Here is a 25,852-nt window from a genome sequence, read left to right on the forward strand (position 1 = left end):
TGATCTTCCCACTGACAGTAGCCGATTCAATTTATTTAATCTATTGACTTTGAAACTCAAAAAAGGTATCTGCCTTCATAAAATGTAATGTAATTATAAGGCTGCCAAACCTGAGGAAAGTACTTGTCATTCAGAAAACAAAATGAAAATTGTATCTCCCATCAACTTGACATTTGGGTTTCGAATCCCTATCGAGGTGCCTCTGCCCAAGTGTACCTAACCTAATAAGTCTGATAAAAATTGGATCCAGGAAAGTTGACCTATCAAGCAGAAACCAAAACTTATAACTGCATAAGTTTGGAGCATAACAGATACATAATGTTGGCCCTAGTGACCTTGATGTTTCACCTCTGGGCCTCAGAATCAATCTGGAGCTGCCCCAGTTCAAATGAAGTCTGTCTATGATGTTGAATAAAAAATTATGCCAACAGAACTTATTGCACAGAAAGGAAAATCACATTTTCAGTTCCTTAACCTTGTTCTTTGGCATAGCACCAACAAAAATTCTATAAGCTTTGCTGCTACCAATGGGTACCCGATAATTATCACTATACCACACACCAGCATCTTTCATAACAAAGGACACAAACTGATCCCATGGAGTCAATAGTAAATACCCCCAACTTATAAATCAACTTAACAAAAGGCCCAAGGAAGCCGGAGATTGCTCACCTGACATCTGCCCAACAGTCAAATGCAAGCAAGGTTGGCTGAGACATACATGCCAGTATGATGTTTTCTCTGGAATAATGTTTTACAGTTCTGTCGATTGCACATGTTACTAACATAACTGTTTCCATATTTTGCTATTTTTTGTATCTTTACATGAATTTGATGGCAAAGAAATGAAAGATCTTTGTTCTGGGATTGTCAAATTTTGTCAAATTCTCTGAGCAGTTTTGAAGAAGTCATTTAAAGTTCCCTTTAAGTTTCAGTAACAATGGCCATATTTGATGGGAGATTAGTATTATCCATACAAACCTGAAAATTATTTATGAAAAGGTGCTTTGCTTAAATTTGGTAAAATTCTGTTGATGAATTTGTAAGAATAAGTTATTAAAGGGTTTCTCTCTCTTTACTAATGATAGCTATATTTGACGGTGGATAGGCATCATTTATATGAACTTCATTTAGAGGTTTTTCTAAGTTGAGTAAAGGCAGCCATATTTTGTGACAGACTTAACTTTTGCACAGACTTGAAAAACCTTACAATACCAAGATGCTTCCTGCAATATTTGGTTGAAATTGGTTCAATGTTTTTTGTTTTAGAAGTTGAAAAAGTTATTGTTGATATATGCTTGATGGATGGTGGATGATGTATTGTGAAAGCAGTGCCACACCATAAGCTAATTTGGTCTTATGGTCAGGTGAGACAAAAGTAGTTAATGTTTATTGCAAAATTTTCACTTAATGCCAAGGAAACTTTACGCACTTATCTTACATTTATTTCTAAAATTCATGTTGTTTTGCTACCAAGAAATATTGACTCAACACAATTTTCATATATACATCTCAATCTCATTCTAATGCATAAGATATTACTAATTTTATTCCAGGAATGGCAAAGATGTCCCTATAATGTACCAATGAAATAGTGTCATCTCAGATGTGAAAACAAAATGTTTTTTTTGAAATATAATTTATTTCTAAATTAATGAGATATCTATTGATTTTTCTTATAGCTTCAGCCTCATTCATCTGGTAGCAATATTCAAATTTGTCAAACAGCCAAATACAACTTAAAAAACACATTTCAGTACTTTTCAAATACCTATAGGTGCCTTGTCAAAAATCTGAGCCATGGATACAAGATAAATAAAAAAGGAAAGGAAAAGAAAGAAAATGAAGATTGATTTTAACAGTCAGAATATATTTGTTTCTTTATATTTTAAAATACTATACTGCTGTTAATAAACAAAGACACAGCAAGATGTTATAGTTAAATTTCTTTACATACAGTGGTTTTCTGACTCTGAGGTGGACAAAATGCAACAGCAACAAAATGACACTGCAGTGTAGTAAACGTTTTAGGTATATTAGTTTGAGGACAGTAGTGAGACCATCTTCCATGATGACATTTTAGCACAATCAAACAAAATATCTTCAGCAAGCCTGCAAATAGATCTAATTTGGAGTCTGCAGTTTCCAATACACCAGCCCATTTCTGATCATCATTTTTTTGTGCATTAAAATAGAAATCATTAAGTGTGTGTGTGATTTGGATTTTTAACATAGCTTTAATAAATTTTCAATCATATCGCTACAATGTTGGCAGTGTGGTAGTTTATAGTGATGCCTAGCATTGAGGATTCATGCCGCAGAGATGTAGCATGATTCTCCACCCAGACACATTATCCTGACACCAGGCTGACCAGTCCTAACACTAACCTCTTTATGCTGAGTGCCAAGCAAGGTTGCTGTTAGTACCATTTTTATTAAGTCTTTGATATGACTCAGCCAGGGTTTGAACTCACAACCTCCCAGATCTGAGGCAGACGCTTTAACCATTAGGCCACTGGAGTGGTCAAAAATCATGAGTAAATGTTGTGTACAACAGTTTGATTTGTACACATTAAGAGTCATGATATTTATCAATATTTATTTCTACATACTGCTGGAAGCAAAAAATGGCCTTTATTACATATGATCATTTGGTGATGCCAGATTACGTTTATACATGTATTTGGAGCAGTGTATTGTTATATATATCTATATTATGTGTATTATTTTTTTAAAAATAGTTTTTGCACGTGTTATTTCAATAATGACATTTGTAATACTAATAGTCATTGACTGTAGTTTGCACTTTCAACACGAGTTATGTATAGTCATGGGTTTCAAGGTTGAGGAGTACATGTACTATTAAATCCAGGTAAGCATCATGTGATCTAATTTCTGGACACAAGTTCTGCAAGACCAGGATGACCTAACTTCTAATCGGTTAACATCTGATCTTTTTTTTACTGATAAAGTCATTTTGAAATGCCAGTTGATTCATTCAAAGTCTCATATTGCATTCTCTTTTGTGCATTGGCTTACTATATAAGAGAATTAATACTTAGAATTAAGCATTCTTATTAGAAAACACAAGTCTTGGAGGTTATTCACTGAGAGGAATTTATTTATTTAATCATTCATGGAAATTACAGCACTCAAAACATTCAAAGACAATTGGATTGATTTATATCATGGAAATACTGTGAATTCATTTAAAAATATTCTGGGATTAAATCATAGTGATTTCTTCTGTACTGTTGACACATCAGTACATTAATGACTGTTATTTGGAATACCTTTGGAACTCATTTGGTTTTGCTCTTTTTTGTAACTTATTGTAAGACCACAGTATGGTGTTATCTGATCATTATGCATAACCATCTGGTAGAGTTCAAACATTTTTCTAAAAATAAACTTTTCTGTTGGACATGTTCTAAACAAGTTTCTTCCTATATTTTTGCATCTATTTCAAATGAAATGTTAAACCTGTTGAATTACTTCCATCCTATGCTTACAAGTGCAGCTAAAGGTAGCAATCATTTAAGTAATTTATAAATTTAACTTGAAATAAGCACAACGAAAAGATATTCATTTTAAGCTAGCTCTCTCTCCACATATATATATCTAAAATTGTCAGCCCACATTCAGTCATGTGACCAGTGTTAAAACTGTCAATGCAAGAACAATTTAATACTCAAAATGGATGCTAATACATGAGCTTTTCCTACATTCCTCCATAGTAATGTAATGGAAAATAAAAATGCAAACCAACCTGTGCCTTTAGGGTTATCAACTTTTTCCTCCTCTTCTTCCAGAAGTTTTTTTAAATGTACCTGTTTGGACAGGACCAGACAGTCTTTAAACTTTTCATAGGTATTCTCATCTCTCTGTTGTAGCCTGTATATTAGATGCCTTATCTTTTCAGACGTTGTTTCCAGATCCTACAGAATTATGAGGAAATATTGTTATACATATTTCCATAAGTATTTTTCAAAATGGAATAAATACTTAAAATTTCAGTAAGTAAAACCAAGCCAGTTTTTCACCAACTGAGCTTAAACTTTAATCCAAACTTAAAGTGATCCAATTGGCTGAAAACATGGACAATCAAATGTCTTCAGTCTGGACTCGTTAATGTTGGGCCAGATTCAGATTTTACATCCAGAAAACTTAAAATGATGACTCAACTGTCCCAGGCCTAGACTTTAAGACATACTGGTGAAATTAGGACCATGAGCTCTACACCAGCTCATCCACTGTACAGATGCCTGTTATACCCTATCTACACTTTAATGGTATTTTTAACTGTGAATACAAGTAGCATGGACAGTGTGCTGCTGCCAGGTGGAATAAATCTGAACATTTTCTACTTGCCTTGAATGATATATTCCTCCAAATTAAATTAATTTACTTTTAAATTCTTGTTCACAATTTGTAAACAAATTCTGGGCAACTGAAATTTCTTTTTCCTTGCCAAATGTAACCTTTTCATTGCCTCAGACTGATAGATAATAACCTTATTATAACTGGGCATGAACTTGCTGATCTGGCTTACACTGACAAAATAGCAGAGTGCAAGTGAATTTAGTTTAGTCAGAATAATACTTTCTTCCTAGACCGCTCCTGTGGACAAGTGATTAGAGCATACACCTCGGATGCAGGTTTGAACACTGGCTGAGTCATATTAAAGACTTATAAAATTGGTACTAGCAGCTGCCATGCTGGCATTCAGCATTAAGAGGTTAGTGTTAGGACTGGTCGACCTGTTGTCAGGATAATGTGACTGGGTGGGACATGATGCTACATGTCTGTGGCATGATGCCCCAAGGCAATAATACATCACTATACACTGCCACACTGCAGACATCGTAGCAATTTGACTGACAAATTGTTAAAGCTATGCTAAAAATCTAAATCAATCACACACACACACAAATTCTTCCTAATTCAATTATCAATGAGGGGGTATTTTTTTTTAAAAATCAACTTAAAATTAAAAGGCATTGCTGACAGAGTGAAACTGAATTATGCTGAGCAACTTTTGTGGAGAAGTTTTTTTCAAAACTTACGATCCTTACTAACTGTATTCAATCTGCATCATTTCAAACCTGACAGCCAGAAGGCTCTTTCAAATTTGATACAAAGTGGCTTAACTGTTTTTCATAAGAAGCCAAAAACAGAAAATACAAATGGACAGTGGATGCAAAACTGACAATGCACAAGAGTCAAAGGGTCATACCATAAGCCATCTTGGCCCTATGGCCACATGAGCTAACAATATACTATATTTAAACAACAGCATACATGTATTACTTTAATCAACATAAAATCACATGAAAGATGGTCTATTTTCATACTCTAGTTCCTTACCATGATGTCACGCAGTGTGACACTATCAAAGAGTTCTTTATGGCAAATGTAATCGATGACAGCATTGATATCAAGATTCTGCACAAAGGTTGGCAGGCATCGATTCAGAACAGTCCGATGGAGCTTTACTGAAAAGACAGAACAAAAATTATGTGGAATTCTATGTCTCACATGCCTTGTTGATGAATGATCAATAATAAACAAGAGGCCTGAGCGTACCTGAGATCACTCAACTTGCTATATTTTCCTAAGAGCCAAATGCAAGAGCAGTTGGTTAAGTTGTTGTTGTTATAGGGTTTAACGCCATTTCTCAGCACAAAATAGGCTATACATGGCAGTCAGTATAAATGGTGGAGGGAAAAACCGGGAAAACCCTGAAAGAACCACCGACCCACAAGAAGCTACTGGCAAGCTTTCTCATATACCCACAATGGCAGAGCCCAAGACTCAAACCAATGCAGACAGAGGTGAGATGGCTGTGATCCGTAATGGTGAGTGCTTTAGACCACTTGGCCACTCAGGGCCCCAGCAGTTAAGAAACAAACTTTTAAGTAAATTATGTTTCTCCAAGAATACTTACCCAATCACATTAATGTTAGGGACATAAGCCTGCTACCTTGCAATTCCAGCTCTACTAAAGACAAAAAAGGACAATAACTCTTCCCCATTACCTCCCCTTGCTACTGCTGAGTGATATACCAATGAGGGTGCTAACATGGTGGGGTAGGGTGGTGGGGTTTTAAGCAATATGATTGCTTAAGTATTCTCAAAGAAACACAGTTCACTTAAAATTTGCTTTCTCATTCAAATATGTTCTCTGATGACATTAACACTGAGCATCCAACCTGTATCTCAGGTATCCTAGTAGGGAATAACAGGTGAATTCCCCAAGCGAATAATAATCCTTTCTCTTAATCTGACAAGCATTACAGAGTGGAGTTACGTATTCTTTGACCCATATATCTGGTTAAGATGATTACTGAAATCTTCCTACCTACAAATTTTTGATGGTGAGTCCTTTGAAGCTAATAGGCTGTGTTTTCTTTTAAGTGGTCTGATCATCATTTGGGTTACCACACCAGACGCTACAGGTTTCAATGTTTGTCTTTGTGCGGCTAAATCTCTGAGATAAAAACTGGAGATGGTCAACTCTGCATGCAAGCCAACAGCTTCTACTGTCTTGGATTGTAACAGTAACTTCAAAAGCAAGGTTCATAGAGATTTTATGATTTGAAATCTTCATGAAATAATCTTTTGAAACTTCAGAGTATGCTGAGTGTATAACCCACATCAGCCATGAAGACAGGGTTTGAGGGGTGATATCATGCTTCACGACTTTCATGAAGAGAAAGAGTTGCTTGCATGTACCATAACTTACCTATGTGCACTTCAAGTACCGCTTGAGGGTACAAACAGGGTCTTGCATGACTGCTGCTCTTGATGTGTATAGGGACAAAAGGGAACGTATAACGACTCTAATTGCTGACTGATGATAACTTATTTTTGGCTAAAAAGCCTAGTTCGTCATGAGGACCACCAAACCAACTGATCTTAACTAAATACAGGTCAACAGAAAAGGCATTAACTAGCTTACACTACATGCAGAAGCTAATGTTATCAGGAAACATCTTTTGTAGGATAGTAGCTTCAGCATAATGTGGGTTAAAGGCTCAAATTTATCTGAATTGAGCCAGGTCAAAACCAAGGATAAATTCCATTTTGGAAATACGGTGAGGGAATTTGGATGATTTGGTTGATTTCATATCAAAAGGTCGATAAATCTCTATCATGACCAATATCGTGTCTGCCATGATGCCAGAATGTGTCTGATATCATGAAGCAGTAGCCTTTGATGGTAATTGGGGCAAACTGTTTCTCCGCATAGAGCAAGAAAAAAAAGTTGGCCAGTTGAGGGATTGAGGCACTCAAAGGGATGATGTTATTCTGTACCAGTCCCAGAAAACCAGCCCCTTTCCCTCATAATGCTTCAGATTAGAGGGCCTTCTTGCTCATGTGATTCTCTCCACAATCGAAGGTTTAAACTCTTTCTTTTGCAAGACTGTCCAGTCAACATTCAAGCATGAAGAAGAAAGTCCAGGTAGAACACCCATTACTGCAGTTGTTTGAGAAGATTTTGCTTGGCTGGAATTTGGACAGATGTATCGCAAGATGGAGTAGACTGGTCATCCAGGACTTGTCCCATCTGAGTGGGGCTATCAGAATCATCTTGCAGTTCTGACCCTATAGCTTCTGGATTATTTTTGGTAACAGGGCAGGCAAAGGACCACAACCCCTCAGTACAATGCCAGGACATTTAGTCTGCCGGGAATATGCCTGATTTTTATGTTGATATGGAGTTGGTCACACCAAAAAAGAATCTGTCAAATCAGACGGCACATGTTGGGTATTTGGTGACCGGCCCCATCTAACCCTTTAGCTATGACTACCACATCTAAGTGTCACCTGTAAATAGCTCCTGAACCCCACTGACACATATATGCAGTGTCGATAAGCCTAGTTTACTACCCCAGTGTCGATTATGTGCGTATAGTTCAGCAGTACTTAAAATCTAAGAGTCGCGTCTATGCGGATGGACTGCTATGTTAACTAAACGTTGATTGGTTGAAAGTACAGAAGTTTACATATTTTTGATTATCATAACCAATGAGAGAACTGTTTACTCAACATTTTAATACAAGTGTGAAAGCTGAGAGGTTAAATTTAGACACACTGTCAGGGATTTTCTGCACTTTACGAAACACATGTAGTTGAGATAAACAAAGATGGATTCTGATTCTGATATGAGCAACTTTAAAGGGTCCAGCGCAAGCGATATCTAAGAGTTTAATGGATCATTCTTAGAAAATGGATCAGATATTGATATTAGTCCCGTTTCAATACCAGATGCAAGTGATTTTTAATCGGATGACGAGGCAGACATAGTCCCACTTGCACAATGAAGTTATGACATTGCCGTGTTCGAGATCAAGGATTTTGATTCTCATGTTGGTTCAACAATCAAGCTTGGACTAAGCAATGAGAACGATTTTTTTCTCAAGCTTTTTTCTGAATGTCTGGTGGAAAAGCTTGAGAAAGAAACAAATGATTATGTCAAAAAAATGGGGGATCAAGGCAAGACCTGAGGCTGAAATGGTATGAAATGAGCATCACGGAGATGTTGGCATATTTTGGAATATACATCGTCATTTATGTGTGGGTAATGACTGTTTTGAGAGGTACCACTCTCAACTTTGTAATATAAAGTGGAAATATATGAATAACAAACACTATACATGGTAAGGTGTTTTTTATTTCACTGAAATCCAGCAAAAACTAATGAAATAATGAATATAAATGTAACCATGTTTTTATTGTCAGTTTCTGTAGTCAGCCTTGATGATGCTCTTGTATTCAGCCTAGCAACCAGCCTCAGTAGTCTCAGTAACTGATATGATAGCACTCAGCAGTAGTGAAACTGCACAACAGCTCTAGTAGCTAACGGGTTAAGGTAGGTCAGCACTACATAGTTATCCAACATTATTGGGACCATTTTTGATCCTTCCAGAACTGAAAGCATTCATGACAGCCTTCATTTCAAGAAAGTTGGTGTGACGAGGACAATCCCCTGACTCCAACATGGCACTGACCACAGTGAAGTATGACAACAGGTGGGCACCCTACCCATACATACTGGTATTGGTACATACTGTCATTTTACACATGCGGTTTCTCCAGAGGAATTTCTTTCATGAGCCAACCTGGGTTGCGCCACTGACACAGGTATGATAGTATCTCATGCATGATCATGAATGAGTAGACTTGAAAAGGGGTGCCTCTGGGCCAGCAAGGTCATCTGTAAGGGGTGCATAAAAAGATGGCCTAGCAGGGTAAGTTCACACACACACTGAATAATTCAAGGAGTTTCAAGAACGATCTTAATGAAATCTAAGTCCTGTTGGAAACAGACCCTGCTAATATGACGATCTGTACTACACAAATGTGAAGGTGCGATACCGGATTGAGGTTGGTGAGAATACACAGATGTACTAAACAATGGGATGGATGATGATCCAACTTTTCCCAGTTTAATAAAAAACCTAGATGATTCAGAAGTGACAGGAAATAGTTCCTGTCCTTGAGGAGAACAGAACTTACTGTAAGTTTGTTGATGACATCATCCAAGTAAGCTGCGGTCACTGAAGATGAAGTTGTCTTAAACAAGGTCACATTGCAATCCATGATTCTGGTTAAAGCCCAGGTGCTGATTTTAGGCCAAAGGGTAGGACCTGAAAATGACAAACCATGTTGCAGTAAGCAAAATGGAAGAATTTCCATGACATACGTTGGATAGGGATGTGAAAATATGAGACTGATGGTATATTTGATCCTCTGATGGAGTGATGTATCATCAATCTTGCCATCTCCATCTTGAATTTCAGTGGCATAATGTATTGGTTGAGGCAACCTGGGTCAACTTGCCATTTGCCTTTCTAGAAAAGAAAGTTCCTGGACTAAAACCCTGGAGATTTTGGTTTCTGTACAATCTCCACAGCGCATCTTTTGATAAGCAACAGTATCTCCTGCTGTAGAAAATCATCCTTCTCCTTATTTGATGGTATGTCTGTAAAAAGGACTGGGAAGGAGAGGAGGAGGCTGGTTAAATGAAATATGAATCCCCTCTGAAATCAACGGATTCATCCATTAATTCTGAAGAAACAGGATGAACCATTCAGACTGAATTGCAAATGTCATGTGTCCACTGGCAGGGCATGGGCGGCGAGGTTGGCAGGTCAATGTATAGCATTAGGGGGCTTAGAGGTGGAGAAACTTGGTTTCTTGCCTCCCCTGTAAGGTTGCCTCATAGTTTAGTTGTTGCCTCCTGACATAAGGCTGGGATCTGAACTGAACATCTGACTGAAAAGATCCCTTGTCCCTGGACAGACTATCATACCTCTGCTGTGGCAGGGTCTGATTGATCAAAAAAACTGGTACAGGTTGGATGGCTAGAGTACGGGTGAGCCAACAAGGTATGATATGACTTAAGTGATGTGGATGCAAATATGAGTCACATCATATTAAGTTAATATTCAAGAGGCAATCATGGAATGGTGAGCTGCCATTAACAACCCAAGCAATCCATGCTGTGAGTTCATTGCCCAATTTTTCCATGATCTGGAAAATTGCCAATGAAGCTATATCTAGCATTGAAGACATGGCCCAAAAGTGACAAATCAGCACTTTAGTATCAACGAAAACGTACTTGTCCACTTTATAAAACAATGAAGTGGCAAAGACATGTGAACCACTACTAGATTTTTATCAAGACACAGAAGGTCTGCATGGAAGGCATTGGAGTGGGTTTTGTACAAATGCAATGAACCCGATCAAGAACGCTTACAATCGAATGTCCTGCAGAGTCATTCATGGAGGACAACACACAGACAGCTTGCAATGTGGACTGGCATGAGGCAAGGCTGCTTGCTGTCGCTGTTTCTCTTCCTTCTTGCCATCGACTGGATTATGAAGACATCCACCAATGGGTGGAGAAATGGGATCCAGTGGACATTATGAAGTCGACTTGAGGACCTGGACTTTGCCGATGACCTAGCACTCTTGTCCCACAGTCAGCATCAAATGCAGGACAAGACTGGTGTACTGGTGGCCACATCAGCACATGTTGGGCTCAACATCCCCAAAGACAAAACCAAGATCCTCAGGATCAATTATGTCAATAACAACCCAATCACACTGCATGGAAGTCCCCTGGAAGAGGTGGAGTCCTTCACATACCTGGGCAGCATTATCAACCAGCAGGGTGTCACAGATGCAGATGTCATGGCAAGGATCAGAAAGGCAAGAGCAGCTTTCATACAGCTCAAGAACATCTGGTGCTCCAAAGAAATTTCCTTGACTACCAAGATCAGACTGTTCAACTCCAACACGAAGTCAGTCCTATGAATTAGAGACCTGGATAACCACCAAATTGATCATAAAGAGAGTTTAGACCGTCATCAACAGCTGCCTAAGAATAATTCTCCAGATCCCCTGGCCAGACACAATCAGCAATGCCAACCTGTGGTATAGAACCTCTCAGCTACAGTAGAAGACAAGATCAAGAAGAGAAGGTGGGGTTGGATAGGACACACCCAGAGTAAGCCACCAACCAACATTACCTGACAGGCATTGAGGTGGAACCCTCAAGGCAAGCAGAGAAGGGGATAACAAAGAGTGACATGACCTTGAGGCAGACATAACTAAGCTGGGTCACACCTGGAGTCAGCTCGAGGGGATGGCACAGGACAGAAGTCTCTGGAGATCTTCTGTGGGCAGCCTATACCCGGCAGAGGTGATGGGCCTAACTAACTAACTAATGAAAATATCACTGGTACTTGGCTTTCGGTAAAGAAAGCTTGTGCATTCACTGGGTCACAAATTTGTCCAGACAGATGGTCACTGGAGAAGCAGCCTGAAGGATGGATTATTTTCCTCTTTGCCGAGATTGGCCGATGCTTTAGGTGGCGCTCTACAGTTTCGTATTTTGCATAGGGTTAGGATTTTAAAGAAAAAGAATTTCCCCGGCTTTCCTCACTGGTTATACTGGCTATTTAAAAAAGGCCTTGTATATATTAGGTATAATGCAAACAACCTTTAATTCCCTTTATTTTGTTGTATAATTGATGGGTGTACTATGGGTTATAGAGTATACAGCTTGGCCTTACTTCAGATGTGCACCTTTCAAAAAAGTGCTAGCTCTACTTGGTCATTTTCACTTCCTGAACTTCAGAGGTAAACTGTATAAAATAGAGCCAATAACTTTTTTTACATTTTATATATTTGGTAATTCATTCATTGCACTTTCAGAAGCTGGTATTTTCTAGTCTAGCAAAATTCATTTTCCCTATTTTAATAGCTGCTATGTATAGTGTACTTTAGACTAATTCAGGCTGATTGTTTAACACAAGGGAGCAGTTATTTTAGTTAACAGTGTGCTTAAATCATGTAAAATTTTCAAAAGTACAATATCCAAAAGAAATATCCACATTACATTAATGTAGCATAGAGGCATACCAACATTCTCTCAATTGTGCATGTTTTAAATGCGAACTACTTCACCTTACATACGTCACTCTCTCAAAAGTACATATTATTTGATGAGCGCCCCCTTAGGGGGTGCTCATTAGTTATTATGTACTTTTTAGAGAGTGATTTGTGTAAGGTGAAGTTGTTTGCACTTAAAACATGCACAGTGGAGAGAATGTTGACACACCTCTATGCTACTTTGATGTAATGTGGATATTTCTTTTGGATATTGTACTTTTGATGTAATGTGGCTGACATTTCTTTGGATATTGTACTTTTGGAAATTGTACATGATCTAAGCACACTGCTAAGAAAATTGACTGCTCCCTTGTGCTCAAAAAATCAGCCTGAATTAGTCTAAGGTACACTATCCTTAGCAGGAAGTGAAAATGACCAAGAAGAGCTAGCAGTTTTTTGAAAGGTGCACATCTGGAGTAAGGCCAAGCTGTACACTCTATAACCCATATTACACACATCAATCATGCACCAAAATAAAGGGAATTAAAGGTTCTTTGAACAATACCTAAGATATGCGGGGTCTTTTTTAAATAGCTAGCATAACCAGTGGGGAAACCCAGGGAAATTCTTGTTCTTTAAAATTCTAACCCTGTACAAATACAAAACTATAGAGCACAATCTTAACCCTTTACCTCATAGAGTATATGGCTTTGTATTCTGTTGATACACATGTACCAAAGTTACATACTGCTGTGCACTATAAATAGAACACCTGTTACCTATCTGACCCTATACACATAGGCATGCCTGTTAACTGTTAAGTAATGCAGAATACGTTACGTTCAACATCAACTGTAAACATTTTACACTGTTGGTACACATTTATTATGTATAGAAAGATTTAAGAGTAAAATCCGATTGCTAAAGCTGTATAATTATTTTTCACAGAAGAATTTTTTATGTGCTTTAAAATCTTGAGAGAACTCGCTGACTGTCAAGCCAGTAAAGCTGTGTGACCAACCATAGCTGCCATTTCTCATACTCGAATTTTACAAGTTCACTGTCCATGTCAACATCACTAAATCATCTGAATTTGATCATTTATAGAAACTAATTGTTGACTACATCAGTATCAGAGCCTTTACCTAAGTTATTGAAGCTTTCATAGTAGTGATTCTAATTTTGCAAACTCAAGAAAGTACTAAGCAAAATCAGCATCCTCCATTTAGGAGAGTGGAGAATATGACCCAGTTGCTTTACATAGTAGATTACAACTAGAGTTTAAACAGCGACCACGTGATCTGACATAATGGCCATTCAGATTAGTGAATGTACTATCCAATAGGGGGTTTTCCCCTGAAGGTGGTACTAGGAAAACCAGCTCAAAATGACTAATGTTTACAGCAGTTGTTGAAAGATGCTTCAATGAGAATGGTGTAGAGGTGTCAAAACACGCTTCCATGCAAATCAGGATGAGGCGTCCAAAGGCACTTCCATGAGAATGAAGTAGAGGCGTCCAAAGGCGCTCACATGAGGTAAAGGGTTAAATTTACAGTAGTTCATAGCAGTAAAGGGCATCCTGAAGCTGACAGGACCCTATATATTTCTTTGACTCCAGCCTTGAAACTAAACTCAATCCATTCCATGGCTGGATTTGAGTAAGGCTGTCTTGTAGAAGGATAATATACTCACTGTGTGTACCATCCTGTTTTGTTTCAGCTTGTTTATCCAGTTCAACCACACCCAATGGCATAGATAACGCAATGAAATCATCTCTGTATAAGTCATGGTCCCTCCCCTGGGAATAAACTGTGGAAATATTGTAAGATGGGTATGCCAGACAAATTTGTAAGAGTATGATCAGCATGATTGCTGGCCGTGCGGAAGGCAGTATGGCTGTGCCAAGAGCATGTCTGGATGGATGAATTTTTCACTAAAATCCCAGGCATAATATGGGTATGTCGCAGAAGGCAGTGAAACAGATGGATCTGTCATTAAAATCCCTGTACAGTGTGACCCCCCTATAGCATGCTCTGTTATAACACGAATTCAGATATAACACAATCATGGTGTGGCTACCAAAATTTGATATACATGTATTTTTCTCGTACCTGAAAAAAAATCTTTCTTAAAAGTACCAAAAAAACGTTAAAAGTTTATTATCATTTTGGGGATGAGAATGCATTTGAAAAATACAAGATGATCATGGCATGGTTCCTGCAATTTTACATGTATTTTTCTTGTACATTAAAAAGTACTTTTTTCTTCTTAAAAGTACAAAAAATAACATGTAAAAAGTTTATTCTGGGATCGCGTAGGGCTTTGCCAATGTCGCGAACTTGGATTTTTTTCCCTTACTGGCGGCAAAATATACCATCTGGCGATTTTTTTATTGGCAACATTGTTGGCTGTTTTAAACTGTATAAACAACCACTGGTTTGGAGTGGAGAAATTCAGAGGCCCCATGAAAGGAAGCTGCAAACTGGATATAAAATCCACTGAAATTTATCTAATGTTACATAAACAAATTCTTTGTCCATATTGACAAACCATCTTAACAGTGCATTGCTATATCATAATCCGCTTATCTTGACATCTAGAATGAGTACTGTATGTTGTGAGAGATCTGCTTTTTTGTTGTTGACATTTCTGGTAACAGAGATCAACTGGACAAGGCATTATCTTGTAATCTATCTTTCATTGGATTTTCGGCCACTCGCTAGTAATTAATATATTTACAAAGACTGACATCTGTATGTGGATGGTAAGTAAAATTCCTCTTCCTTTCAGCCAGAATTAAATCCTTCAGAACACCCCTTTGTTAAATTTCTGATGCATGCGTGGAAGGCCCCAACACGTTGCTACCACAAATGTAAAAAACAAAACCACCTTACTTATTGGTTTTATCAATAGGCAGGGAGGAACATTAACTAGAATAGACCAACCGATGGCCTATTCCTTTTTAAAAATATACCCAGATAAAACAGTTTGCAGAAATTTCAAAGGAAACAGATTACCTTTGAAGCATCGATTGTTATGAAAACATACTTGGCAAATGAAATAAAATCAGTTGCAATCATGCAATACAATTATTTGATGTTGCTGCCACAATATGAAATGGGCATTTGTTTGGTTCTAAAAAGCTGTCATTTAGCTGTGACTTCAATAATGCATGCACCCTTCATCAAAGAAAGCCAACTACAATCTTCAATAAAAACAAAAGAACTTTTCTTCAAAGGAAGTCAGTACCAAACTTAAATAAAAGTAATGGAATCTGATGGATTTTTGCATTTTCCAACGTGACTGAAACACATTAATTGTGCTGTGAAATTTTCCGTTTTGCAGGGAAAAAGTTTATGCTTATGAATGCTACCAACGGCAGCTTGAAACGCTAACTATCTTCTACCGGCTTGGGATGTACTGAAAAGTATATGTGTGTCGTCATTCATTACATGATTGTGCTACTGGCAAGCTTTCTCACATACCCACATTGGCTGAATCTTAGACTCGAACCGCTGCAGACAGAGGTGAGATGGCAGTGATCCGTAACGAAGAGTGCTTTAGACCACTCGGCCACTCAGGGCCCCATATATACCAGTTCGTGGTTCTCTAAATAAAGTAAACTATTACATATGCCTTCTCTGTTTTCACTACAGGTATATTTCTAATTTAATATGCATTGATTTAAGATGGTAACTGTGCCGATGAAGCATGTATTTTACCGCCCGCATTTATTACCCCCCCCCCCAAACAATTTTTTGGGGGTACATGCATTATTTTCTTCAGCTAACTGACCTGGTTGCTTATAACACGGTTTGGTCTATAACACGGTCGGGTTCTATGGCTCCCAACTACCGTGTTATAGCGGGTTCACACTGTAGTTGTATGGAGATGTAATCATAGCTAGCCAGATGGATCTATGAATAAAATCCCCAAACTGGGATGGCTGATGGCTGGGATGGCTCTGAATGGCAAAATCATTTTATAAGATGGATACATTGGATCTGCAAAAAACCCAATGTACCTAGACTTACAGCCCCGAAGGCAATGCTCGGACACTAGGGACAATTAAGTCCATAGGGCTGCATAAAACTGGGGGAACACTCTGCCAATGAGTAAGGAAAACCTGTATTAGTAAGTGATGTTAACATGTGTAAAATCTGGCTCAAATGTAACAATTGCATCATTGTTTTCTGAACCAGATGTGTCAGTACATCAATGTTTTGTTATCCCAATGTGACTGAAGTAACTGAAAATGGTGGTTGTATATGTCGCACTTTAGGTGGGGGACAGGCCCTAACAGCACCTTCCAGAAGCCTCACGAGAAATGCTGACTTTATGATTTGGAGATCAACAGTTTCTTTGCAACACTTGTTTCTTTGGTCTCTTTCTTTAGCTGCTTTTTGCTGAACTACAGTCCAAACTTTGTCCAACAATGTAACACACTGTCTAGAAGAGATGAAGTACATTTTGTACATTTCAGACTTTTTCTCTTGCCTTAAAATTCTTTCATTTTATGCAATTGACCGACATGCAATGACATGAGAAAAAAACAAATTAACAACTCAGCATGTTAAGAAGTTGCTAATACAACACACATTACTAACGGCAGTATTGCAATAAACCATGAATGACAGCATGTGTTCAATGGTAAAGTGTTGAACACAAGGCCAAAAAAGACAAAATCTGTAGAATGCAACAACCCACCCAAAAACTGACACAAATGTAATTATATTTATACAACATTTAGAGGAATGATTCCTACTGGTACACACAATAATTCCAAATTCATAGGTAGATGGCTAAAATTGTTCACTTCTATTGGAGTGGATTGTTATGGAAGTATCTGTATGATGCTAACTGTAAAGAAGTGAAGCTAAAAACCACTTACATCAGGTGGTAGCATGGGGAAGTAATAAGCAATAGTTCTTGCCCTTCATGATATGAGATCAACAGAAAAAATGAATTACTGTAATATCTTTTAGTAGGGCTGGATTCTGGCTTATATCCCTAACATTAATGTGATCTGAAATCTGGGTCTTTCAGATCCTTTCTGTCTATTTTTGTATCTTCATCCATACTTGTTGGTACCCTAGGTGGCCAAGTGGTCTAAGGTGATTGCCTTATAGATCACTAACACATCTCACCTCATTCCATGTGAGTCTGAGTCTCAGTTAATCAAGATCTTGCAAGCTTACATGCCAAACCAAATCAAAAGTTTGGCCTCTGGAGTGTTGTCAAGGTCATCCACTCAGATGCAAGACCACCTCATTAATATGCTTAGACCTCTTTCTGTCTAGTAACAGCAGGCATATTTGATAGTCAATAAGCATTATTTGTATAAACTTAAATGGTCTTCGTGGATGCTAGGATACTGTCAGGCAAATTTGGTTGACATCCATTGAAAAAAGTAACTGCTGGTGGATGTACAATGCATGATTAATAATGGACAAAGAGACATTTCGTAGCTCTTTTGGCCTTTTAACCACTGGCCAAGTAGCTAAGAACATAATAATATGAGCCTGAAAACTGTGTAAAAACTTTATTTACCGTAAAACACGAAAAAGATCTATGCTTCATTTTTAAATTAGTAAAAGCTAGACTTGAAACTTAGGGAGAAATAACTTCCCTTTTAGGAACAAATGAGAGCTAAACTGGGAGAAGGCAATAAATGTGATTATATGTGCATGTGTGGTGTCTCTCTGTTTGTATCCTTGAGTTCTCTTTTTTTTTAATGTGTCCTCTACTGTAACACACAAATCTCAGTTAACTGTGTAGTTAAAACAAGAATATAACCACTTTATAATATTTTATCAAATAAATGCATAAAATATGTTAACGTATGTCAAATTAAATCAAGGAGATTGGATTTAAATACAGCGTCTTACCATTCCCACTGCTGGCCATTTTTATCCCTCTACTTGCAACCCCTCCTCAAAATATATTATCTTGGAAATGAAAAAATTGACAATTCAGCATCCTGAAATAAAAAAAAGTACTAAATACATTGATCTGTCAGTTTAAGATACATGTAAACATGACCAAAGGTGAACTAAAGATAAAAAGTAAGTCAAATACATTAACCCTTTATCTTTATCTAACAGAATGCAGATAATTCTCATTGAATTCCAAACATCTCACAGTCTTGCTACTTGATTTCAATTTATCACAGAATAATATATTTCTTATGCTAAGATTTTCCTTATTACAGTTGAACCTGTCTTAAAAGACCACACTTCTGACAAAAAATAATGGTCTCTCAAGACAGGTGGTTTCTAAAAACAGGTCATAACACTACATAATCAATAAACAGATTGTCTCTCATAGCAATGATCTCTCAAGACAGGCTTTACTGTATCTGTTTATATTTCTGTAAATCAAAATCAATGTCAAGACCATGCCTTTCAAGTTCTTTTCAAAATAAGCTGAAGTGTGAGTAAACCAGTAGATGAACGATAAAATTAATTTCGTTAATTTTTTTGTGCATATAAAATACAATCTGTATGATAGTAAAATGTTGTAAAGTATGTGACAGTTTCTTTTCATTGAAAATTAATTTACATCAAAAATTCTGGACAAAAATCTTGTTGTTGTTGTTGTTGTAGGGTTTAACGCCATTTTTCAGCACGCAATAGGCTATACATGGTGGCCAGTATTAATGGTGGAGGAAGAAACCGGGAAATCCCCGGAAAGAACCACCGACCCTCGAGAAGCTACTGGCAAGCTTTCTCACATATCCACATTGGACAAAAATCTACATACATTACTGTGTGTGTGTGTGTAAGTGAGTGTGTGTGATTTGGATTTTTTTAATGTAGCTTTAACAATTTTTCAGTCATATTGCTACGATGTCTGCAGTGTGGCAGTTTATAGTTATGTCTAGCACTGTAGCATCATGCCACAGAAATGCTGCATCATGTCCCACCCAGTCACATTATCCTGACACCTGGCTGATCAGTTCTAACTCTAACCTCTTAATGCTGAGTGCCAAGCGAGGCAGTTTTCAGTACCATTTTTACAAGTCTTTGGTATGACTCAGCCGGGGTTTGAACTACGACCTCCTGCATCCAAGGCTAATGCTCTAACCTCTAGACCACTGGACTGGTCCTACATACATTACTCAGACCTCACAAAATATTTTGTGAGACTGTAAGTCCATTTCGATAGAGCTACACTGAACTATACCATATATACTCACTTATAAGTTGAGTCCAACTACAAAATTCATACACCCTAATCTGCCATTGCATAACATGTCAGCAGATCAGGATCTATGTTGTTTGTTGTACTAATTACAACTAACAAACAACATAAACCCAGAAATGCCAGCACATTATCAGTCTAAAGATGAACTAGACTTACAAGTGAGTATATACAGTATATTATCAGAGCTGAGCAAATCCCATAGTCCAACATCCCGGACTAGTAATTTTTGAAGTCAGGCAAGTAAAATTTTCCAAGTCGCTAGTCTGAGACAAGCGCTTTTTAAAAAAGTCGGGCTAGTCCTTATTTTCGTGCTTTAATCACTATATCTACCTTTATTTGGCAAATCATGCCCTCCAGGCGTACTGAATACTTGATCATACTCCTCTTCGTGTATACAGTTACATCCTGTTACCGCTTGACTGCATATGGGGCTAAGCGACCAAATTATCGGCAAATCAAAACACGTCAAACAAAAGAAAGCCAGTATGATCAATTAGCAGTGTTGTAAGCAGTTTTGTTGCAATGAGTTTACTCAATCTAGATCACAGGTGCTCGACGCGAGCTTGATGTTAAGAAAAAAAAACAATCATCTAAAGGAAAAAATCATACAGTGTCACAAAAATACCTTATATTACCCCCATGACCCATTCTGACATAGGACCCTCTCTATCATAATATTATATAGTGTAGGATAGAGCAGCGGGGAGGTGTGCTCTGATCGTGGTACTCTAAGTATGATCTGAGCAGCTGTGTATTGAACTTTTTGAAGTAGATATTGAGACGAACCAGACAGAATTGAGTTACAATAGTTCAGTCTTGAAAGTATTAATGAACACACAAGTGTTTTAGTGGCATCAACTGAAAGATATTTGCGAATAGAGCTGATGTGTCTCAGCTCAAGATATGCAGCCTTGCATATGTTCATGACATGTTGGTGCAATATGAGAGTAACACCTAGGTTTCATACTGATTGTGTGAATTTTATGTTGGCGTTGCTGATATTTATTGTTTGAGGTTAAGGATGTGAATGAGAAAGTCTTTGTGTTGTAATCAAAATGTGCTCAGTTTTATCATCATTCATCTGCAGCTTTTTACATGTCATCCATGATTTCACATCAGAAATGCACCTTGGATGGTAGCATCAACTTCAGTTGGGTGGCCAAATTTGCATATTTGGGTGTCATCAGCGTACAATTGGTGAGAAACTGGATGATTAATTATGACACTTGAGAGCGGCTGAGTGTATAGAATGAAGAGAACAGGTCCAAGAACAGACCCCTGTGGAACACCACAACATAGATCAACTAGGCTGAAGTGTATTCCATTTGCAGACACGATATATCATGGTCTATTGTGTCAAATGATGCAGGCAAATCAAGGAGGATGAGGACAGTAATCTTTCCGCTATCCAATGCAGAGAGAATGTCATTAACTACTTTCAGAAGAGTAGTTTCAGTACTGTGGCAAGGGCGATATGCAGATTGTACATTGCTGAAAAGACTTTGAATTTAGATGAGATACAAGCTGGGATAGAACAACCTTTTCTAAGATTTCTGATATGACTGGGAGATTAGAAACTGGGCGGCAGTTCTTTAAATCATTATGGTCGAGTGTTGGTTTCTTCAGCAGAGGCTTTACAATGGCAGTTTGAAAAATGATGGGAATTCCCCGGATGAGAGAGAGGTATTAATAACATCAGTTAGTGACGGCAATACTGGATCTAAGCACTCAAGCAGCAGTGATGTTGGAATTGCATCAAGTTCACATGACTTTGGTGATTGTATGTACGAAATCCATAGAGACAGGTTCAAATGCTGCTAATGGTTGCCGCTCAAATTCTGTATCCCAACTATATGGTGATGATGAGTCAATTGAAATTGTGGTGTCAAGCTTATCTCTAATGGTTTGTACTTTGTCATGGAAGAAATCTGCAAACATGTCCAGAAGGTCGACTGGAGAGAAGGTAGCTGGAAGTGGTGTTGATTTGTTCCTTGACATTAGCTTGTTAGTAATCTCGAAGAGCTCTTTGCAGCTGGAACTTTCCATGATCTTAGTAGTGTAGTGGGCTCATTTCGCTGCATGGACTATATTTGTGACATTCTTCTTAGTGACTTCATAGATTTGCTTATGAACAACGAGTCTCGTGGAAAGCCAAAGCCTTTCAGCTTTAGGGCAGTCTCTTTTAGCGGTGCGAAGCTGGTCCCTAACACTGCTATACCATGGAGAACACTTCTGAATTGATACTCTGCACTTGGTAGTTGGGGCATGTTTGTCAAGCAATGAACGCAGGCAGTTATCAAGTTGTTCTGATGTAGGAGGTAAGCAAGTTGTTAGGTTTTCTTGGATTTCATGCATTAGTTTGGTTTTATTTAACATACAGAGGTTTCTCTTAGTAGCAAATAAAGGTAGAGGGTTAGGGACTAATAAGTCAAGATGGCATATAATGCAGAGGTGATCTGATGCAAGTTCATGGGATACCAGGAAGGACCATAGAATGTTATCATCAGGTCTATGAAGAATCCAGTCGAAAATGTGACCATGTTTATGGGTGGGTTGGTTAACTGACTGTTTGAGGTTGAAAACATTAATGGAATCTAGGAGTTTTAATGTGTTTGGGTCAGTCAAAGTGAAAGTTGAAATCTCCAAGAATAATCAGGTTGCCACCTATCAAATTTCCATACTCCAGGAGATTCGGAAACTGCTCCAAAAAGAGAGATTCATTCAGCTTGTTTTTTCTACTAGGAGGAGGGCAGCATAGGCAGAAAAAATGGACTGACCTTTGCTCCAGTGTGAGTGTGGTTTGGACTAGTTCAAACTATGTGTGGTCGAAATTGAATGTTGTGGTGTGGTTAAGACGATTGATCATGGAGTTCTTTGTGATGACAACAATTCCACCTCCACGAGAGTTACGGGGGAACAATTTGATGGAGTAACCAGTGGGTGTTAGATCCGCACACTTGGGCTCATCACCTGATGTTTTTGGCCATGTTAGTACCATCTTTTATAATTCTCTTGTATGACTCAGGCAGAGTTGGAACCTGTCACATCCTGTATCTGAGGTGGACACTCTAACCACTTAGGTCAAATTCAAACTCGTGTAATCTTTTTTGTTTAAAACTTTTTCTCACTTATTTATATGTTATATTTAAGTCATTTATTGAAAATACACAAATGCATTAGTAAAAGTTATTCTTTCACAGCATGTTATTTTTGATAATGTTATCAATTACTAGAAAATACAAGAACTGAAGGCAGTTAAGGTTTTCTAACTAGCAGCAAGGTTCTACCCAGGAATGTTTTGACAAAAAATGACTGGTAACATCAACAATGTTTTCAAAACCATATTATCATTATAAAAGTGATAAAAATACCATCCAGTTATTTTTTTAGTGGTCAAACTATTTTTTTTTTCTTTCTCAAGGTATACTATTTAAATATAAATGAAGGAATAATAATAAAACTTTTTCTTTACATATTTCCAAAAACATGTCAAATTTAATAATAAAACTTGATCCTTATCTTACTCATCTTCACAAGCCAAGGTTCTGATATGTTAACCCTATCTACACCTTGGTGTTTCAAGCAGAAATTTCTGTGCTTCAGGTCTGTAAATTTCACTGAATGCAGCAGCAAGCCACCACATCAATCAAAATTAAGTTGTTCAAATGTGAACAAAGTTCCTACATGATCAAGACAAGGGGAGCACACAACTTGAACAGACTCATAAATGAACAATTTTCCATGGCCAGTCTGTTTTTGTACAAATACCTTTCATCAAATATACTTGTAACGGTTTCTCCCTGGTATGTAGTCATATTTTTGAAGTCAACTGCCTCAACCATTTTTGGCCAATGTACAATACACTGCTGTTACATGTTGTTGGTTAGTTGGAATTAAATACTAAGGCAGGCAACTCACAAAATCCTATAGATATTGCTAGGACAAAGCATTAAAATGTCTGCTTGATCCACCAAGGTGTACACAGGATTAACATATCAGAACTTTGGCTAGCTAAGATGTATCTTACTTGGTTAAATAGATCTTAAGAAATTCCTAGGGCTGCTTCTTAGCCAGGTCAGCATGGGCTAACCAGGTGGTGGGAAAGTTTATATCTTTCTATGGTGGTGTGTCTATTTTTCTGAACAAGCATTAAGAATTTCAGTATCTTAAAACATACTTATTGAGCTGATTTTGGACAAGTCTGAAACACACACACACACACACACACACACGCCAATAATGAAACTTAAGAATACTGGACATTCCTTTGCACACATGCAAAAGTGACGATGTTAATGAAATGGGCGGATGAAAACCAGACTGTCCAGTATAAAAATGGATGAATGTGCACTCTATATGTGTATTATACGAATACCAATATGGTACCAACACATACATCAAATTACTGATTTTACTCACTGATACCTGTACATTTATTTTTGCCCAGTTCTACATTGATGCCTATTATCATCAAATAAAATATAAGCAACACAAAGCTGGAGAACAGTAGCAAGGGAGGTAACTCATTGTTATTGGGGAAAGAAGTTATACTCACTTGCAAAAAAATTTGAAACCATATATAAATAATTAATATCTATAATCAAAATGCATATTCAAAAGATACTTAACCAGTTTTCTAAAATGAGTTGAACATATTGTACACACAAATGTTACTGAATATATTTAGCTTGTTGCAAAAGGCCACAAAGTTAGTTCTAAAATTCACTTATGCATGAGCAGAATATATTTAAGTCACACTGAAAATTATTAAAGTAGTTTTTTAAAGAATATCAATGATTTATAAATAAAAAATTTTAAATCATTCTACAGTTGTCAAATCTCTACAAGAAATGTGCTGCACATTTTAATTATTGTGTGAAAAATGTTAACGGTTTAGAATTCTGGACTCAAAACGGCAGATAAAATAGTTTTGTGCCGAGAAAACTGACTCCTGTGTGAAGTCCCCCTTAACAAAAGATACTCGCAAAACAATACATAAATGTTGCAAGAGTGGCACTTGAAAATAATGGACAACTCTATTACAACATATCCTGACCCAATAGCTTCCCATTAAAATAAAACAAAATGAAAGAAATATTCTTACTGTATGTGAAGGTTGCTAAGTCTATTATTTTTGCTGTAGAAAGCTACACTGCTGAGTGGCTTGATTCCTCCATCTCATCCATTTATTAAAACATCAGACATGAGAGCAAGCTGAAAGATCATTCATCTATATCAGGGGTGCACAACCCCCGGCCCGCGAACGTGTTCTGTCCGGCCCTCAGGGCAAATTAAAACAACACAGAAATCTGGCCCGTGAACAGCAATTATATTAAAGGGATGTGTTTGCGGCCCTCGAGTGGTCTTAGAAAATACAATATGGCCCCTGGCCTAAAAAGGTTGTGCACCCCAGTTCTATATTGTTACAATTGTATGTGTACAAGTCAAGTGATCAAGTGTCCTCTTCTTTCGTAACTAGGCTATATTATCATATTTGAACTCGTATTGGTTTTCAATTATGAATATATAATCAACACGTTTAGTTCGTCTAAAGCGAATTACCTATTAAAGAGCAACAACAAAGAGTACAAAATATAACTTCTCGTACTAAAAGGTACCTGATACTTAGAGACATCGCAAGTGAAAGTGCAACTTTCAAGCAAGCACCTCGAAAAGCGTTTACATGATCGCGAGGTCTATAACTAGTCTGGTTCCCTGCTCAGTATAGTATAGCAAAGTGCAACGCAGGGAGCATCCTTAGCAGGAAACCAGACTAGGCCTATGTACGTAGTCTGGTTCCCTGCTAGTATGCTCCCTGCGTTGCCCTCCGCATACTAAGCAGTGTGATGTGATTTGAATTTTTTACGTAGCTTTAACAATTTTTCAGTCATATCGCTACGATGTCTGCAATGTGGCAGTTTATAGTGATGTCTAGCACTGGGGCATCATGCCGCAGACATGTAGCATGATGTCCCACCCAGTCACATTATCCTGACACCCGGCCGACCAGTCCTAACACTAACCTCTTAATGCTGAGCGCCAAGCGAGGCAGCTCTGTTAGTACCATTTTTGTAAGTCTTTGGTATGACTCGGCCGGGATCGAACCCACGACCTCCCGCATCCGAGGCGGACGCTCTAACCACTAGGCCACCGGAGCGGTGAACCAGACTACTATGTAAGAAGACTGCGGATTAAATACTCATTATAGTTACTTTGAAGACAGAGAACGCAATGAAACAGT

At 37.8% G+C, this 25,852-nt stretch overlaps 1 protein-coding gene across 4 annotated transcripts in view; it reads right to left on the reverse strand.

Annotated features, from left to right (window-relative positions):
- LOC149789269 (uncharacterized) overlaps positions 1-25,295 on the reverse strand; it is a 47,137-nt gene extending 21,842 nt beyond the window's left edge. For 2 of the 4 annotated variants that reach the window (XM_089975452.1, XM_089975449.1), the window contains exons 1-4: positions 24,716-25,276; positions 18,294-18,385; positions 5,368-5,495; positions 3,770-3,938 (exon numbers count right to left, since the gene is read on the reverse strand). In XM_089975452.1, the coding sequence (XP_089831578.1) occupies positions 3,770-3,938; positions 5,368-5,495; positions 18,294-18,312 (316 nt within the window). In that variant the 5' untranslated portion in view covers positions 18,313-18,385; positions 24,716-25,276. Of the gene's footprint in view, positions 1-3,769; positions 3,939-5,367; positions 5,496-18,293; positions 18,386-24,715 lie in introns of all 4 variants that reach the window. The other 2 variants (XM_089975450.1, XM_089975451.1) reach the window with 2 other exon arrangements.
- Between the last annotated feature and the right edge of the window lie 557 nt (positions 25,296-25,852).

Source organism: Sinohyriopsis cumingii, chromosome 11 (assembly GCF_028554795.1).
Source record: "Sinohyriopsis cumingii isolate HCF-2022 chromosome 11, ASM2855479v2, whole genome shotgun sequence".
Classification (NCBI taxonomy): domain Eukaryota; kingdom Metazoa; phylum Mollusca; class Bivalvia; order Unionida; family Unionidae; genus Sinohyriopsis; species Sinohyriopsis cumingii.